Source organism: Carassius carassius, chromosome 27, assembly GCF_963082965.1.
Source record: "Carassius carassius chromosome 27, fCarCar2.1, whole genome shotgun sequence".
Lineage (NCBI taxonomy): Eukaryota > Metazoa > Chordata > Actinopteri > Cypriniformes > Cyprinidae > Carassius > Carassius carassius.
The window spans coordinates 20,515,703-20,532,789 of NC_081781.1; the positions used below are offsets into that span (position 1 = coordinate 20,515,703).

General features: G+C 38.4%; 1 protein-coding gene across 4 annotated transcripts in view; it reads right to left on the reverse strand.

Annotated features, from left to right (window-relative positions):
* Positions 1–935: 935 nt before the first annotated feature.
* Positions 936–17,087, reverse strand: part of LOC132106976 (SUN domain-containing ossification factor-like) — a 49,852-nt gene continuing 33,700 nt past the window's right edge. For 2 of the 4 annotated variants that reach the window (XM_059513099.1, XM_059513096.1), the window contains 13 exons: positions 16,479–16,499; positions 16,147–16,202; positions 13,999–14,090; positions 13,774–13,839; positions 12,573–12,656; positions 11,188–11,272; positions 8,442–9,674; positions 8,268–8,355; positions 7,362–7,466; positions 7,119–7,267; positions 6,600–6,691; positions 5,226–5,281; positions 936–2,147 (listed from right to left, as the gene is read on the reverse strand). In XM_059513099.1, the coding sequence (XP_059369082.1) occupies positions 1,653–2,147; positions 5,226–5,281; positions 6,600–6,691; positions 7,119–7,267; positions 7,362–7,466; positions 8,268–8,355; positions 8,442–9,674; positions 11,188–11,272; positions 12,573–12,656; positions 13,774–13,839; positions 13,999–14,090; positions 16,147–16,202; positions 16,479–16,499 (2,622 nt within the window). In that variant the 3' untranslated portion in view covers positions 936–1,652. The remainder of the gene's footprint in view (positions 2,148–5,225; positions 5,282–6,599; positions 6,692–7,118; positions 7,268–7,361; positions 7,467–8,267; positions 8,356–8,441; positions 9,675–11,187; positions 11,273–12,572; positions 12,657–13,773; positions 13,840–13,998; positions 14,091–16,146; positions 16,203–16,478; positions 16,500–17,087) is intronic. The other 2 variants (XM_059513097.1, XM_059513098.1) reach the window with 2 other exon arrangements.

Sequence of the window (17,087 nt, forward strand, 5' to 3'; positions counted from 1 at the left end):
ACAGGAGACACACACTCAGCGGTATCTACTCACTGGTGTACTGGTAAGAGTCATCAACATACATCCACAAATTCCACAAGCATATATCAGTTACCATTCAAAAAGGAGAAAGGTAGTGAAACATTTTAAAGTGAAACATGTAGCATGGAAATCACAGAGATGGTCCATCGCACTGCAATCCCAATCTTTCCCTTTTATTGAAATCGTGATGTGAATTCACATTCTCTAAACCCCAGAGCCTGCGTGAAAGAAAACACTTACAGTCTTACACAACACACAGATCTGAAACAGAGAAACTCCACTGGGATGTCAAATGGTTTCTTGGATGCATTAAAAAACAACTACGAAAGAAGTGAACACACACACACACACACACACACATAGAAAGTGTGTTAAGATGGACATGGAGTGTGTGAAGAGAAGATGCGGGACACACACACACACACACACACACACACAAACTTTACACGAACATGACAGACAGGACAGACCAGACGTTTTCACGATTTACATCGAATCCAGTTACCCAAAGTTAGTCCGAACAGATCCAGCGAGGAAGTGTAAATCCCAGCCAGAAGCTGAGCCAATCAGATGTACAACATCTCTATGATCACGTTATGAGCAATAAGAATTGATGTGAATGCAAAATAAAGTTTAAGAAGTCAAAAGCAGAATACAGTTTTCTTGAATTCAACTTTAGAGAACAGGAAGATGTTGTCCGTACCATTTGTGTGTATCTGTAATAAATCTCTTACATGGGGGGGGGCACTGTATCTCATATATCACATGACCTCAATCTCAGAGCCCGGATCACATTTAAATAAATAAATACATAAATAATTACCACTAAAATAACAAACTCCCCGTGTGTATATATATAGCATGTAAAAATGTCTTTTTTTCTTTTTTTTATGAAGGATCCACTGAACATGAAGAAAATGAGCTGTAAACATGCTTGAGATGCACAATGTGAATATGTTGATATATGAGTGTGTGTGTGTGTGTGTGTGTGTGTGTGTGTGAATGTTCAGGCCCAGCCTGGACTTATTGGTCAAATTAGATTGTGATTCGAATAGTAGAGAAAAAAAACACACACCTTAATTTGGCTCTAAAAGACAATGACAGAATTAACATTGACTGGATCTGTTTTTCATTCCGCTCGGTTCACTGGATTGAAGTTCTGTGCTGTGTGACATCACTGGTTTCACAAACCAACCACAGACAACGACTGGCATAATGTCACACAAACACTCACATGTACAAGAATACCATATCCAACCAGGAAGGAAAAAAAGAGTGGGTTAGCCTTAAAGAGACAGTGAAAGAGCAACTGGAGACCTGAGGGTCATGTTAGTGTAAAGAAACACGCTGAATGTTGTAAGTCTGCCACCTGTAAATCAGCCTAAACTCCTGGTCACCTCTGCAAGATCAAACCAAGTCAATACTTGTTCATGTTTATCAGTCACAACTTCCCCAGAAGTATAAATTTTTTTTTAAGGGAATAACGAAAATATCCTGGAATGGATAAAAAAAAAAGGCACATAACCAAAGTTCAGAGAACCAGGATGTAGTGAAGACGGCGTCAGGATCAGCGCTCACAATGACATTTCGAAATGTTGGAATGAGTAAAAGAAAAAAGGTGGCGTGAAAACTCAAACTCGTCCCGTTACAGCTGTCCTTCCGAATGTGGCCACGCCCAGCTCCGCCTTTCCCTTCATGAGCTCTTCCAGCGTGGGCATGACGGTCACAGGAAGTGACAGGATCTCCCCCACGCGCCGGGCCTCCTGCTGCTCAGCGTTCTTGGACTTGCGGCGTTTCAGAGACCTCTTCTCTATCTTGCTCTTGGCCGGAGGGAGGGTCGGTGGCGGCGGCGGCTCGCTGTTGCACAGGGTGGGGTCGTGTCCGTTCATGGAGGGGGCGCTGCTGAAGGACTCCTCAGACAGTGTTGAAGCAGAGTTCTCGGAGCTGCCCTCTGACACACAGTCCCTGGATGAGCAGGTGGATGCGTAGCCGTTGCACGTTGATGGCAGGAATAGAAGAGAAGATGATGATGTTTCACCGTTGCATCTGAGCTCACCATTAACACCCGTCACTGAGGGCACGGAGGCCTGGAGCGTCTCCACTCCTTTGGTCTTGCAGCGTTTCTTCTGAAAGACACAGGGAGGAATAACTTCATGTCTAAATGATGCATTCAGAGAGTAATTTAAACACCTAAAGCCACAGTAACCGTCTTTGTGCTGAGTGAGTATAAACAAATATATATAGCGGCAAACACTTTATCAGACATTAAGAATAGAGAAACAGAAATCAAGTGACGGCACAACAATACAATCACTATGATCACATGAAGATCCAAATGAGGGCAGAGAAAGTTGAGGCCTGTTCACACCAACATAAATGTTAGGAACAATCTGAATCCAGTCATTGCAAAGCAATTTTGTTTATTACAATGTGTTCTAATCAATCTTCCATCACAGGGCAACAAAAACTTGGTTGCATGCCCAGAGGTTATTTGGCCAAGTGACAGCAAACAACGTTGTGATTGTTAACTTAAAAAATAAATACTATATAGTCATTAAAAAAACAATAACAATTACTTACTTACTTTAAATTAAAAATTAAGGTGAAAACAGAAAAATATAAAAACTCAAAAACTACAGTCGTGGCCAAAAGTTTTGAGAATTACATAAATATTGGAAATTGGAAAAGTTGCTGCTTAAGTTTTTATAATAGCAATTTGCATATACTCCAGAATGTTATGAAGAGTGATCAGATGAATTGCATAGTCCTTCTATGCCATGAAAATGAACTTAATCCCAAAAAAACCTTTCCACTGCATTTCATTGCTGTCATTAAAGGACCTGCTGAGATCATTTCAGTAATCGTCTTGTTAACTCAGGTGAGAATGTTGACGAGCACAAGGCTGGAGATCATTATGTCAGGCTGATTGGGTTAGAATGGCAGACTTGACATGTTAAAAGGAGGATGATGCTTGAAATCATTGTTCTTCCATTGTTAACCATGGTGACCTGCAAAGAAACGCGTGCAGCCATCATCGCGTTGCATAAAAATGGCTTCACAGGCAAGGATATTGTGGCTACTAAGATTGCACCTAAATCAACAATTTATAGGATCATCAAGAACTTAAAGGAAAGAGATTAAATTCTTGTAAAGAAGGCTTCAGGGCGTCCAAGAAAGTCCAGCAAGCGCCAGGATCGTCTCCTAAAGAGGATTCAGCTGCAGGATCGGAGTGCCACCAGTGCAGAGCTTGCTCAGGAATGGCAGCAGCCAGGTGTGAGCGCATCCGCACGCACGGTGAGGCAAAGACTTTTGGAAGATGGCCTGGTGTCAAGAAGGGCAGCAAAAAAGCCACTTCTCTCCAAAAAAACATCAGGGACAGATTGATCTTCTGCAGAAAGTATAGTGAATGGACTGCTGAGGACTGGGGCAAAGTCATATTCTCCGATGAAGCCCCTTTCCAATTGTTTGGAGCATCTGGAAAAAGGCTTGTCCGGAGAAGAAAAGGTGAGCGCTACCATCAGTCCTGTGTCATGCCAACAGTAAAGCATCCTGACACCATTCATGTGTGGGGTTGCTTCTCATCCAAGGGAGTGGGCTCACTCACAATTCTGCCCAAAAACACAGCCATGAATAAAGAATGGTACCAAAACACCCTCCAACAGCAACTTCTTCCAACAATCCAACAACAGTTTGGTGAAGAACAATGCATTTTCCAGCACGATGGAGCACCGTGCCATAAAGCAAAAGTGATAACTAAGTGGCTCGGGGACCAGAATGTTGAAATTTTGGGTCCATGGCCTGGAAACTCCCCAGATCTTAATCCCATTGAGAACTTGTGGTCAATCCTCAAGAGGCGGGTGGACAAACAAAAACCCTCTAATTCTGACAAACTCCAAGAAGTGATTATGAAAGAATGGGTTGCTATCAGTCAGGATTTGGCCCAGAAGTTGATTGAGAGCATGCCCAGTCGAATTGCAGAGGTCCTGAAAAAGAAGGGCCAACACTGCAAATACTGACTCTTTGCATAAATGTCATGTAATTGTCGATAAAAGCCTTTGAAACGTATGAATTGCTTGTAATTATATTTCAGTACATCACAGAAGCAACTGAAACAAAGATCTAAAAGCACTTTAGCAGCAAACTTTTTGAAAACTAATATTTATGTAATTCTCAAAACTTTTGGCCATGACTGTATAATAATATAGAGACGATATTAAAATAACACTGACAGTTGAATGGCAGAGGAAGAATCTCAAACCAGCTTCTGTCTCTGTACTCTCGTATTTGGTGTTGCTTGATTAACACTAAAGTGAATCTGAATGGCTGTTTAAAAACATGTAAATACTGTTTGACTGTAGCAAAGTTGTGTACCGGGGTATTTCTGCTTTTTCTATGAGCATCAGTTAATGACAGAGAGTGAATTAGCATTTTTATTCAACAGTCTTCCGTTTTTTTTTTGCATTGGTATGAACAGACAAACTGCATGTAAAAATCATACCAAATTTTTCAGTATTGGTCTGAACAGGCCTTTACTATTAGATCCCAGCATAAAGTTTTGAAAACAAAGTTATTATTTGGGAAACAAGCTAAACTTTGACTAAAACCCAAGTCAAGACTCTTATGAAGCAGTTCTTTTTAATAAACTGGTCAAAAAGACACAAATCAGTGTCATGTGTGGCTTTGAATGAGTTAAATGACTTATTAAATGGGACAGTTATAGACTGACTAACTTTTCATCATTAACAGATTAAACTAGAAACGAACAGTGACTGTTTTGTATTTAAGGTAGATGGAAATTGAATCAATGCAATTACTGACTGGATGAAAAAAAGAGCTAAAATTGTAGTATAGATTATGATAACATAATATCAATGTGATGTTAAAAATGTTTGGGATTTTTGTTGAGTATAGAGTTATTTTCAATGTAATCTGAATCCTCAGTCAGCAGAGAAACGGTTAACTTCACGGCCGGTCAGACAGACTAACTGGAAAGAGCTGCGTTCCAAAACACTCACTGCTCTTCACATTTAATGAAGCATTTCTGTTTAAGTTTTTATGTAATTAATAGAGTTCTTGCAGATTGATAATCTAACTGGAAAACTGGAAAAAACAAAGAGCTGCTAAACCAGCAGTGAGTGGTTTTAAAAGCCTGCCTCAGTCCCACTACTGTCATGAACACACAGCGGCCCAAACAAACTCCATACCTTTTTCTCTGGAGAAAACCTTAGAGGTTCTACAATGTACAAGTCATCAGGACCTACTAAAGAGGGGAGAGAGGGGGCAGGTTATCGGAATGGTATGGCAAACGATAACACAAGCATGAAAGCACTTGCAAGTAGTAGCATAAGTTACACACACACACTTTAAAGTAAAGGTTTTCTGCTGTTCTTCATGGATGCAACTTATTCAATTGTAATCTGCCTTGTGTCCTATTTCACTCTCGTTTCATTGCCAACAAAGTCTGCAGGTGGTAACCATGGCTGCAGCATCAATTGTTAGCATTATGCTGTCATTTGCATGCATTTGAAAGTCAAGTTTGTTTTGCATATCTGTACATGCAATACTTAGTAATTCATTAAATGTACCACTTTTTCCACTGTTACTACTTGCAAATGTCCAACATGTGCCAGCCAAAAGCATCATGTGCTAAAAATATCCAACCTTATGCCTTATGAACACAATCCACTGATGAGCTCACACACACACACACACACACACACACACACACACACACACACACACACAAACAATGCTGCAGCAAAATGTGAGAGGAAAAAATGGAACAAGAAGCACAAGAAGGATCTGGCGTTTAAATAGTGAAGACGGTTCAGTTTTTCATATTTGTTTTTCTGAATTGTTCTTACATATTAGAGTTGTCATTTGATTTCAGATTTACATCTAATTACTGCACACATCACTTACAAATAAAATGACTGAAAATATTATAAATTATAAATATTATAATACTTATTACATATCAACTTTATTACACTTTTAAATATGTCTAAATATGATTGTCAATAAGACAAGTCATTCCTTTACTTTGAGAATCAATACACTGATATAAAAAAGCAAATTACACTCAATTAACGAGTTTTAATTTAGTTTTTGGCTTGTAAAAGAAATAGGTTTTTGCTCAATACATCCCATATCTGATAATTTAAGCCTCTGTTGACATTCAATTACAAAATCACACTGTGCTCCAGTAAAGGTCACGCTGATATTGAATTATCGCCAGACACTTAGGAACTAGTGACAGCTGGACCCAAAACTAGATCAAGCTGTAATGTGATCTGTGTGCTATTTAATACAAAATGACTAATTCTTCAGAGAGCAGCAGCCAAAATGAAAGCACACAACGTAAGAAGGTGTGACGTTAGTGGGCATTATCTTGGGTTTTCATGCTGTGAGAAAGGAATATGGTGGATTTGAGTCTGGCTGAAAAAGACATAGGATGTGAAGAACCAGAGCAGAGTAAAACAATGTGAATTACATGAGAGAAGGGGAGGAGTTAGAGAAAGAGAGAGAGAGAGAGCTCTGGCATCATAACTCTCTTCGGTGTCAAAGGTCACTCTTACCTTCTGACGTGGGCAGTTGAAATGACTTTGAACAAACGAGAGGACAAGAAACTCTCCGTTTCAGACTCATATCATCATATGAGGAAAAACACCTGAGAATGAGAGAGAGATATTAATACTAAATATATTCTACTCAAGTGTCCAAATAAAGATGTGAACGTCCTGATTCCTGATTGATGAAAAATCTAAAAATACCAAATTCGGTGAAATAAAAATCTTGTGTAACAAAAATGAACAATTTTTAAATGGTAGTGTATGCGGTTACATTATTGTCACAAAAGGTTAACTTCCAACTCCTGTGCTAGCAACTGTGCAATCCAACTCAGCAAGATTGCTCTGCTCATCAAAAGACTCATCAATCAGTCTTAAGCCCATGCATTTTCAGTTTGAGTCAACTCTTTCAAGCTGTTTGACTGACTGACTGCAGGGCCTCTAGAGAACTCCTTGCTGCAATCCTGAGAAGCCATTGTGTTCATGTATTGCGTTATGAATTCTGCACATTTGGTGTGTGTGTTATACCTCTTAGGGCTGGGGTAGTGGTTGCTCATGGGAATGCTTGAGCTGGTGTTGTGACTGGGCAAGCTCCTGCAGCACTGCATACAGAGCAGCAGACCCAGCATCAGACACAGGATCAAAGACAGCACCAGGTAACTCTGACTGTCAGACACCTACAACACACAGTGAACCTTATGAATATACATTATTGGGTGGGCCAAGCATTAGATGGGTTAGGAATGAGATGAGAAATGCATGTTTGTAGACCTCTCGCTGTAGCTGAGCAACAGTGTCAGACAGGTTCAGCATGATCCTGGTGGCATTCTCCAGCTGGCTCTGTAACATCTGTATAGACTCTGTCTGTTTCTGGTCCTTAGTACACACACAGTTGGAAACAGTTATCATACATGCTACAGTTGCCCTCAAAGTTGTCCGTTTTCTTGGCCAGAACTTGAACATTTGTCCCAGAACGTTTTATTTTGAAGTTAAAAGAAATGAAAGAATAGAAAATGAGAAAAAAAAACAAGTAGAATAGAAACAACAGAGTGCAAGAGTCGGATATTTGATGGATAAACAATAGATAATAGAAAAATAATACAATAAAAAAAAAAAAAATAATCATATTTTGTCTTCGATTTGATGATAAACCGTGCATCTTCATTAAAATTACTTGTTTTCATTTCAGTGTTTTACACTGCTGTTCAAATGTTTGGGATGTGTAAGATTTGGGATGTGTAAATTATACCACTAATAATTCTAATAATAAACGCTCCTTTAGCAAATTAGGTTAATTAGAATGATTTCTCAAAGATCATGTGACAGTGAAGAGAGGCACAATGAATGCTGAAAAATCAGGTTTAATATTACAGGAATACAGTCTAGTCAAAAACACGGTTAAAGACAGAAGTAAGTATATATGTGTGTGTGTGACTGTATTTTTGAGCCTTGGTGAGCATAAGATAATATAAGGTAACCCTTACTGACCCCAACATATTGAATGGTAGTGTATTTTCCTATTGAAATATGATCATTTATTTAAAAAAGTGCCACTGTAGTCACACTTTCTCAAATGTCGTGTCCAAACACATTTTGGGGTCCAAGCATGTTGTAGTATAAAAGTTTATTAAAAAAGCCCAGCTCAAATTACTAATGTTCTGTGTGACTGATAATAACCTGCTCTTCTGCGATTCTGGAGGTGTTCTGCAGTTTGATGATGGTCTTGTTGAAAGCCCGCTGCATCTCCTCCATCTGTTTACGATACCTGAGAGACAGCAGAACGGGTCAATCAAACAACTTGGCCCACTATGATCATTTTAGGTTTGGTAGCGTGTATCTGTGTGTTTTTACCTCTGGCTGAGCTCCTCCAGGTATCTGCTGCTGAGGGACATGTTCATCTCTAGTGCTTTAATCCTGTTATTCAATCTCATGAACACTGATTCCTTCTGGTTGGATCCGTGCACCTGATTCCCGTTTCCATTCCCTTGGCCCATTTCCGCTGAATGTTGCTGCTCTGCGTAAAATTCTCCGGCGGTGCGGTGTGGGAGCAGAATGTCATCAACAGTCTCTTCTTGTTGAGACAGAGGGGCTTCAGAAAACTCTGTATGGGAGGCCACAGCACTGTGGTGAGGATCTTCAACCCCTGCAGTCCTGCCGATATCTGAGGCCTCTGGAAGCGGAATGGGAAGTTCAGTAGGAGGTGGGATATCAGCGGGTCGAGTGTGGGTGGGCAACGGCTGAACCGTCTGCTCTTTGGTGGAAATGGGGAGCTCCAGTTTGGGAGGGTCTGTCTCTGGGCTGTGGGGTTCAGTGGTGGTGGTGGAGGAGAGCGGAGAGGAGGCAGCACTGGGAGAGAGGAGGCTGCTGGAGCTGCTGACAGGCGTATGGGTTTCTGGGATGTCCACCAGGTACTGCGGACGCTGGTCCACTGGCTCTCCCGTGGGCAGGGACTCTGGGATGTTTTGGGTGGGGGTGTGGGAGAAGCTGTTAGGGGGAAGGGTGGAGGTACGACTGGGCTCTAAAAGAATGGTCTCAGGTGGGGGTTCCTGCTCTGTGACTGCAGTTTCCTCACTGGAGGACTGAGGGGGAGAAGCCACCGTTTCAGTAGGGGAAATCCTCTCAGTTTGTGCCTGAGAGGGCTGCTCTGTTTCTGGAAGTTTCTCAGAGGGAACAGGGGGTTCTTGGGTTGGGGTGGTGTCAGGGAGGGACTGCTGAGGGGTGGTTTGAGTGTCTGTGTCGGTGTGTGTGTGCTGTGCTTTGTGGCGCCGGTCTCTACGCTGGCGCTCTAGTGCTAATGCTGCTGAACAGTAGCAGTAGAAGTGTTCGTGCAAAGAGCCCAAACAGGACAAAGTGGAGAGGTGGCCGCAGTATGTGGCGCTCTCCTGCTCCCACAACTCCTCTATACTTTTCTCCTCCTCTTGCTCCTCCTCCAGCAGGGTCACCGTTGGCTGGGTGGCCTCTTCTTCCTCCTCAATGAGGATGACGATACGGCTCTCCTCAGGTGGAGGTTCTGAAGGAGCCTCAGGAACAGGAACCTCTAAGTCCTCCTTCACTAGAGTGGGATCCGGCTCAAGGAAATCCAGACTGGACATATGAAGACCAACAATGTTAGTTCTCAAATCTCTCATTTAATTTTAAACCAAGGTTGCACAATGTTTGTTAGTTATGAGCACGACCACTCAGAATGTGAGCTCCTCAGGTTACTGCAGAACTGAAATGCCGGTCACAACTCAATTCCTTGTATGTTAATTTTTTAAAGATACATTTCATCCAAAGATGAAAAATTCTGTAATTTTAGGAACTGTAAAAAAAAACGTCTCTAAGATGCTTCAAGATACCTACCTGCAAAGCTAAAGTACTTTTAAAAATAAAAGTTTTAATAAAAAGATTGTTTTTATCAATTAACTTCAATTAACTATATAAAATCAACATTTGTGGTGTGACCATTCTTTGCATTTAAAGCAGATTTTGTCCTAGGTGCACTTGCGCTGTTTCTGAGTTAGCTTTGCAGGTAGGTTTCTTAAAGTGTCTCAGAGATGTTGCCACAGTTCTTCTGGATTTAGTCTAAGATTGTTCTGTTTCTTCATGTTATTCCAGACAGACTAGATGATGGTGAGATCAGATCTCTGTGTGGAGCACTGGCTGCTGTCAGACTCCTTGTGCAAACAAAAATCTCACTAGATTATTACAATTAATGGCAAAACTAATGTTTGGAAATGTAAACTGATATTTCCTACTGACACACTACAGCAAACATTAGAAATAACTGACTTAAAACCATTTTTCAGCTGGTGAAAATACTAGTTTTCTGATAATTTTGGTCACCACTGTATTACAAATGCAGCTTTGACAACTAAAAATTCAAGTTAAAGTACTAAAATTGCAAAAACTAAAACTAATGTAAAATGAATTACAGCTATACCTAAACAAACCTAAAAAAATTATAATAAATATTTTAGAATAATATATGCATAAAAACATTCACTGATAACAGAATTACTATAAATAATAATAAAATACTGAATTCTTTAAACCAATTTTATAAAGCAGACCAACCAATTCACTAAAAAGATATAATCAAAAGAACCATCTGTTAACAAATCAAAGCTATTTCTCTCTTAAACAAGATTTTGCAATTAATATTAATAAAAAAATTCAATCAAGAATGTGTTTGTTTAAAAAAAAAAAAAAGGTGAATGTGTTAAAGGGTGTAAGGTTCATTAAATGAGAGAACTAAATACTACTCTCTGAACTAAATATTTTTTGATAATTTGAATAAGATTTTAGCTACCAACAAGAGTATTTTTAGCATGTTTAAATGCGCACTGCATAATTCAGCAGATTGAGTCTGACTCTGAGCCTGGTTATGCGACAGCTACAGTTAATTAAAGTTTTATAAACTCCTACTGTATTAGAAAAAGGATTCGGTGGTTGATTTGGTATGTGAGCAAACAGTTCAAACCAGTCTGTGCTGGAATACGCTTACTAGCTTGGGGATCAGTATTGAGTAGGCATTTGGGATTTTAATATGCTGGATGAGTAGGGTGTGTGTGTGTGTGTGTGTGTGTGTGTTTGTGTGTGTATGAATGAGACTCACGCAGAGGGCTGTTCAGTAGGTTCTGGTGTGAGTGTGGTTTCTGCTAATGCCTGGGTGACGTTTTCTGTCCCAGAGGAAACGTTTCCTGAGCAAGATGAGAGAAAGAACAAATTTGACAGTGAGAAAACGAAAAAGAGAATATGAATGAATATTGGTTTCCATACTGCCCTTCCACAACACAAAGAGGGCTATTGCTCAGAGAAAAGCATCCAAGATTAAACACACAAACAAAAATGTGCCCTTAAGTAGCAACAGGTGATGATCTCGAGAGCCTGAAATTATATAATGCTAGAAATGGTTTAAATTTATCCAGAACAACAAGGACATCGAAAAAAAACACAGCTTTGAAATGTCAGTCATTGTGTCACAATGGCATTTTCTGAATTCTTTGTGACAGTGAAGATTACATTATCTTGAAAAATGTGCATCAAAAATGGAAAGTTACTCTCTATTATGTGAGTTTGTAAAACTATAAGCCATGAGTGGAGTAGAAAACATCCAAAAGATTAGGAGGACACTTCTTAAACCTTATAAGTCTGTTTCAAGATTGTTAAATAAGGAACATAATTTTCACCCACCTAGTTTTCTAAAAGGCAGGTGTCATATTATAATGACCAACTGTGCATTTCTTCAATTGAACAACCTTTTAAAAGCTATTAAAATATAATTTTAACTGGCTAAAAAAAGTGACTTCTAAATTGTCAAAATGTACAGGAGGATGTTAGTCTGAAAATACTAAAACTGCCAGTATGTTCACTCAGTGGGAAGAATCGTTCATTCATTTTATTGGTAAAAATTTGATCAGGTGATTCAACTGTGTTATTTTATATCAATAAACTGTAGTATGTATTTTGGTAATATATTAGCTACCAATCACCATTTTTATCAAGAAACAAAACGGCCCATAGCGTGCTTTCCTTTTCCAAACTTAATTTAAACTTTCAGCCATCCACTCGACTGCAATCTCTCAAGGGCCACAGTAAAAATATCTTGTCAAACAGTCTTCTTTCTTTTAGCCTCCTAGTTATACTGTCTATGGTCATGATACAGAGAAGCAGGGTGTTTTTAAAATTCACTGCTGCTTTTAGGAAAGCCAAATGCCTGTTTGAACAGCATTTTGTAGCAGCTCTCTCTGGGAGAGACACACACACACACACACACACCCTGGGAGAGTACGATGCTGGCAAGCGCAGCTACAGAACCCATCAAAGACATGCTTTCACTGCCAGGCCTCACAGTTCCAGCACTGTTGGCATGCTGAAAGCCCTCACTAGTCACAAACAGCTGCCAAGCAGAAAGGAGCAAATAAGGGAGTCATTTCTTAGGACAGACTCAGGACTGGGTGGTTTTAATATCCAGGTTCGAGGCAGAGATCAGGTCCGTACCTTCCATTTCAGCTCCGTCCTCTAGTTCTGGTTTCCCTCCTAGCACATTTGCTGCGATGTTGTTTACCATGTTCAGGATGGCGTCTAAAAGAATCCAGAGGAAAATACAAAAAATGTAACATTTACATGCATGGAACAGGGGTAAATGTCACACAGTGCCAACACACAGGCTGAATTGTTTTCTACAATTCACCAAACCAAACACAATGCTCATAATATAATGATCATTGGCCAAAAATGATGAACATTTGAATTATTGAAGCCAATCTGTCATTATGCATGTTGCGTGGTAGAACTAGTAGAACAATTTAATCTTTGGCAAATGTAATTTGGTTAGTTCTACCAATTTTGTCTTATCCTCATTAAATTCTGTATGTATACTGACATTAATTGGAATTCTACTGCACACAGAAGTGCATTTATTCAAGGAATGTTTATTATTAACCTCATAAATTCTCCATAGTTAATGTGTTGCAAATCTGCAATAACAACAAAAAATTAATAATATTCCACTTATTGAGCTTTGGTGATGTTTAACTGCATTAAACAATTAACTGCATGCGTAACAGTATTATTTTAAGGTTAATTATATAAATAAAGTATTTTGAATAGCTTTTACTTTATACTTAGTTTTCTTTTTTTAGGATTTTGTTATGTGCTTTGGTCATTTTTATTCGTTTTTAGTATTTCTATTTAGCTACAATTGATTTTCGTTTTTGTAATTATAAATAAAATAAAAAGTACTTCAACTTTAAATATGCTAATGAGAAATGTTGCATTGTCAACTAACTGAAATAAAAAGTTATTTTATTATGGCTTTATTGCATATAATGAAAACAATTTGTAAAGTTATGACTTCACAACCTTTATAATGGAAGTTCGAAACAAATTTTTAAAAGAAAACTTGGTACCGAGGCAAAGGGCACACCACTGCCTTGAATTCTACAGTTAATACATTTTTGCCACTGTAGCTTTGAGCAAACTGGAATACAATCAACAGGGCCTGCCATGAGCAAAGTGAATCTGTGCAATGCTCAACTAACCGGTTTCATTCCAATTATAAAGTGGTATTGCTGTTTTCCCCTTCTGTTCATAGTTTAGCTAGTTTAACCAGTAGATTGAAATGATTACTTGTGGGGATCTACAGATATATATTCATGAAATCAAAAGCACAAGCAGAATATGGAGGAACAGCACATACTTGTAGCAGAGCCCAGCAGATTCTTCGACGTCTTGTCATCTGATGGCAGGTAGCCGGGTGGGTAATCTGTTAAAAAGACAGCATTAGCCAAATGGACACACACAACAAATACAGGCTTGTGTCTAAATTAAATGATTCAATTCTGCCATACAATATATCTATCTATCTATTAATACTGTACTATTTAAGCTCTCTGCGAGCAATCATTCAGAGAGATGATCTCACCATAGTCTTCATCCAGGTACTCGGCTCTCTCTGATGTGTATTGAGAGTCAGCGATCTCATCATACTCCTCCACCATACTGGTGCCAAACACCCTAGTATACACAAAGATACACACATGAGCAACACAAAACATTAGATACTTGCAAGTAAAAGAGTTAGAAAAAAAATGTAGAAAGAGGATAAGGATTAAAAACAGCATGGGAGGGACTGTTGATAAAAATGACACCATGTTCCTGTATTATCGTAAAGAACAAACAGCCCTTGGAAAGATAAGAGACTGTAAGGCTTCAGAATAAGAAATAGTAACATAAAGCCCTCTTTGATCATCAGCATAACTTATCGCTGACTTCTACAAAACAAATATAATCACTCTGCCCTTTGCTCAGGTTAGTGGGGGTCTTTAAAAACATGTTTTATAGCCCCCGTTCAATCCTCAAGGGGCCACGTACAGAGGAGCTAACAGCAGTGGAAGAAAAATAACAACAGACATCTAGTAAAATGAGCAGTTTTAGAGATCAGAGGGAAGTAGGATTTTGGAATAAATGTCACTCGGCAGATTAGTACGCATTCACAAGGGTTGCCACATGATGCCTTATAATACAATTTGTTTCATGTGGCTTGAAAAATTGCACAATGACCAGAAAGTAGCTACTTGTGGTTCTCAATTTGGATTTGTTAAGGTCAGAACTAAAAAGCTCACAAAATGTTTAGTACAAGTGTGGAAAGGACTTTTATTTTTATTTTTCATCTCTGTATCTAGCTGTAGTGTTTTGCTTGCCTCTCACAGTATAGTACAGTACAGTAATTTCGTTACAGTGGGACAAAATGTCTCTCATAGAGTGTAGCCAGAACAGCCTCTTTATGGGCCTCCAACCAAGATTAAATCTCCTGCCAATGCAAACGGACCTGAGATGAGCCTGAGGCAGGATAGAGATCAACTCAATTCAAGAACTTGCCTTTTGAAACTTTTATAAAACCATGTGTCCTTTCTCGAAGTCAGTGAAAAAGGGCAATGCAAGTACATGATTGCAAAATCAGAAGTGACCGGTTTCTCATTACTGCATTATGCTGCTGTGCAGTATGCATTGGTTAAAGAAATGCTTTACTCTTATCAGTCACTTTCTGAAAGCTCATGACATTATTTGTATTTTTTTGCATCTTTCTGTATAACCATGTTTTTGTTTGTATGTATGTATGTATGTATGTATATATATATATATATATATATATATATATATATATATATATACATACATATATATATATATATATATTTATTTATTTTTTTTTCAAAATGAAGGAAAAAATACTTCATTTCATGATGCATCCCAAAAACATTCCTTTCACGGCATGCATGAGACCAGAAACATACTTCATGCAAGTATGCAAACACCTATTGTACATAATATACTACCATTCAAAAGTTTGGGGTCATTCCAACTTTTTGTTGAAAGAAAGAAATACTTTTATTTAGCAAAGGCACAATGATGAAAACTTATAGTAAAAATTTAACAAATTTCAACTGTAAAAATAAATATGGTTCTTTAAACTTTAAATGCATCAAAAAATCTAAATGTATCATGGTTTACACAGAACTTTTAAGCAGCAAACCATTTTCAATGTTTCTTAAGCAGTGAATCTGCAGATTAGAATGATTTTTGAATGATCATGTGACACTGATAAAGACAAGCTTTACCATCTCAATAATATATTTAAATAGGAATTTAAAATTCCAAAAAATATTTCAAAGTATTACTGTATTTTTGATCAAATCAATGCAAAGAGTGTAAAAGCTAATAGTGACTTCAAAATCATTCAAAAACTCTAAATAAATGTATTGTCTTCTCACTTTTGGAACTGTAGTGCACTTGTACATACTGTAAAAACTCAACTGAGTATTAACATACAATTTAAATATCTGTGCTATTACACTCACACAGAGTGTTCTTCAGCTAGTGAGCAATATAAATATTGACAACAGAAGACGACACTTTTGTTCTAATATACATTACTGGAGTATGCAACACATACCTTCACTGCACTTTGAATGCAATAACATCAAGATTATGTCCAAAATAGGTTTCAGTCATGTTATACACAGTATTGGAATTGTCCCAATTCTATTCCAGTAACATTAATCAAACACACCTGATCAGGCTGAGTGGACAGAAGTGTTCAGAGCCAAAGTGGGAGAGCAGCTCAACCTACAAAAAAAATAAAATATGGTCACACTCAAACATGGTCATACAACAAAACCAATGCTTATTTTACCTTCTTACAAAATATAATAATGTCCGCTTAAGCGATGTCCCAATAATGTCAAACAAAACTTAACAAGAATGAAGTGCTGAAGTATTTGTAAAGCGTGATGTTTCCCATGTGAGTGTGAGAAAACATGTATATCACTGTCACTGTTTTACAGTACGTGAGCCTGCAACCCAAAGCAGCACTGACAAGATCTAAGAGAGAAGTGCGCTAACCTTTATGTATTTGATGAACATCTGATGCAGGAGGAGAAAGCGGAAACAAAGAAAAACAGAGAGGAAGGTCAGTATAAAAGACTTGATTACTGCTGTAGCAAGTCGAGCATTTCGAACGGTTCTTGTTTGCTCTGCTTTCATGATTTGAGCAGAAGTACAAATGCAGGAGAAAGCCAGCTGAGGCAAAGGCTGTGAGCAGGAGCACAAAGTTGGAAATACAGCAAGGGAAAAGAAGTAAACAAAAACACTGACATAATAAACATCACAAAAGTCAAGCAGAGCATGACAGAACAGGTTTATGGCGGCTCAGAAATGGCAAAGTATTGTGGGAATCCTCCATTAGACCAATGGCACCTCCTGACATATGTTACAAGTAATTATATAATCAACTTACAAATCAGAATGAGTGAAGAGGACAAATCTGATCAAATGTAAAGCACACACTGTACTTAACTGTTTCACCCGAAATGCTAATTTATTTAGCTGTTTGTTAAAAAAAATGTCTTAGCAAATGTTAAAGTGAATGTGAATTCTACTCAATGTGTTTCTACCCAAGCACTCATCTCTTAATACACTGATATATATATATATACACCAACTTTATATGCA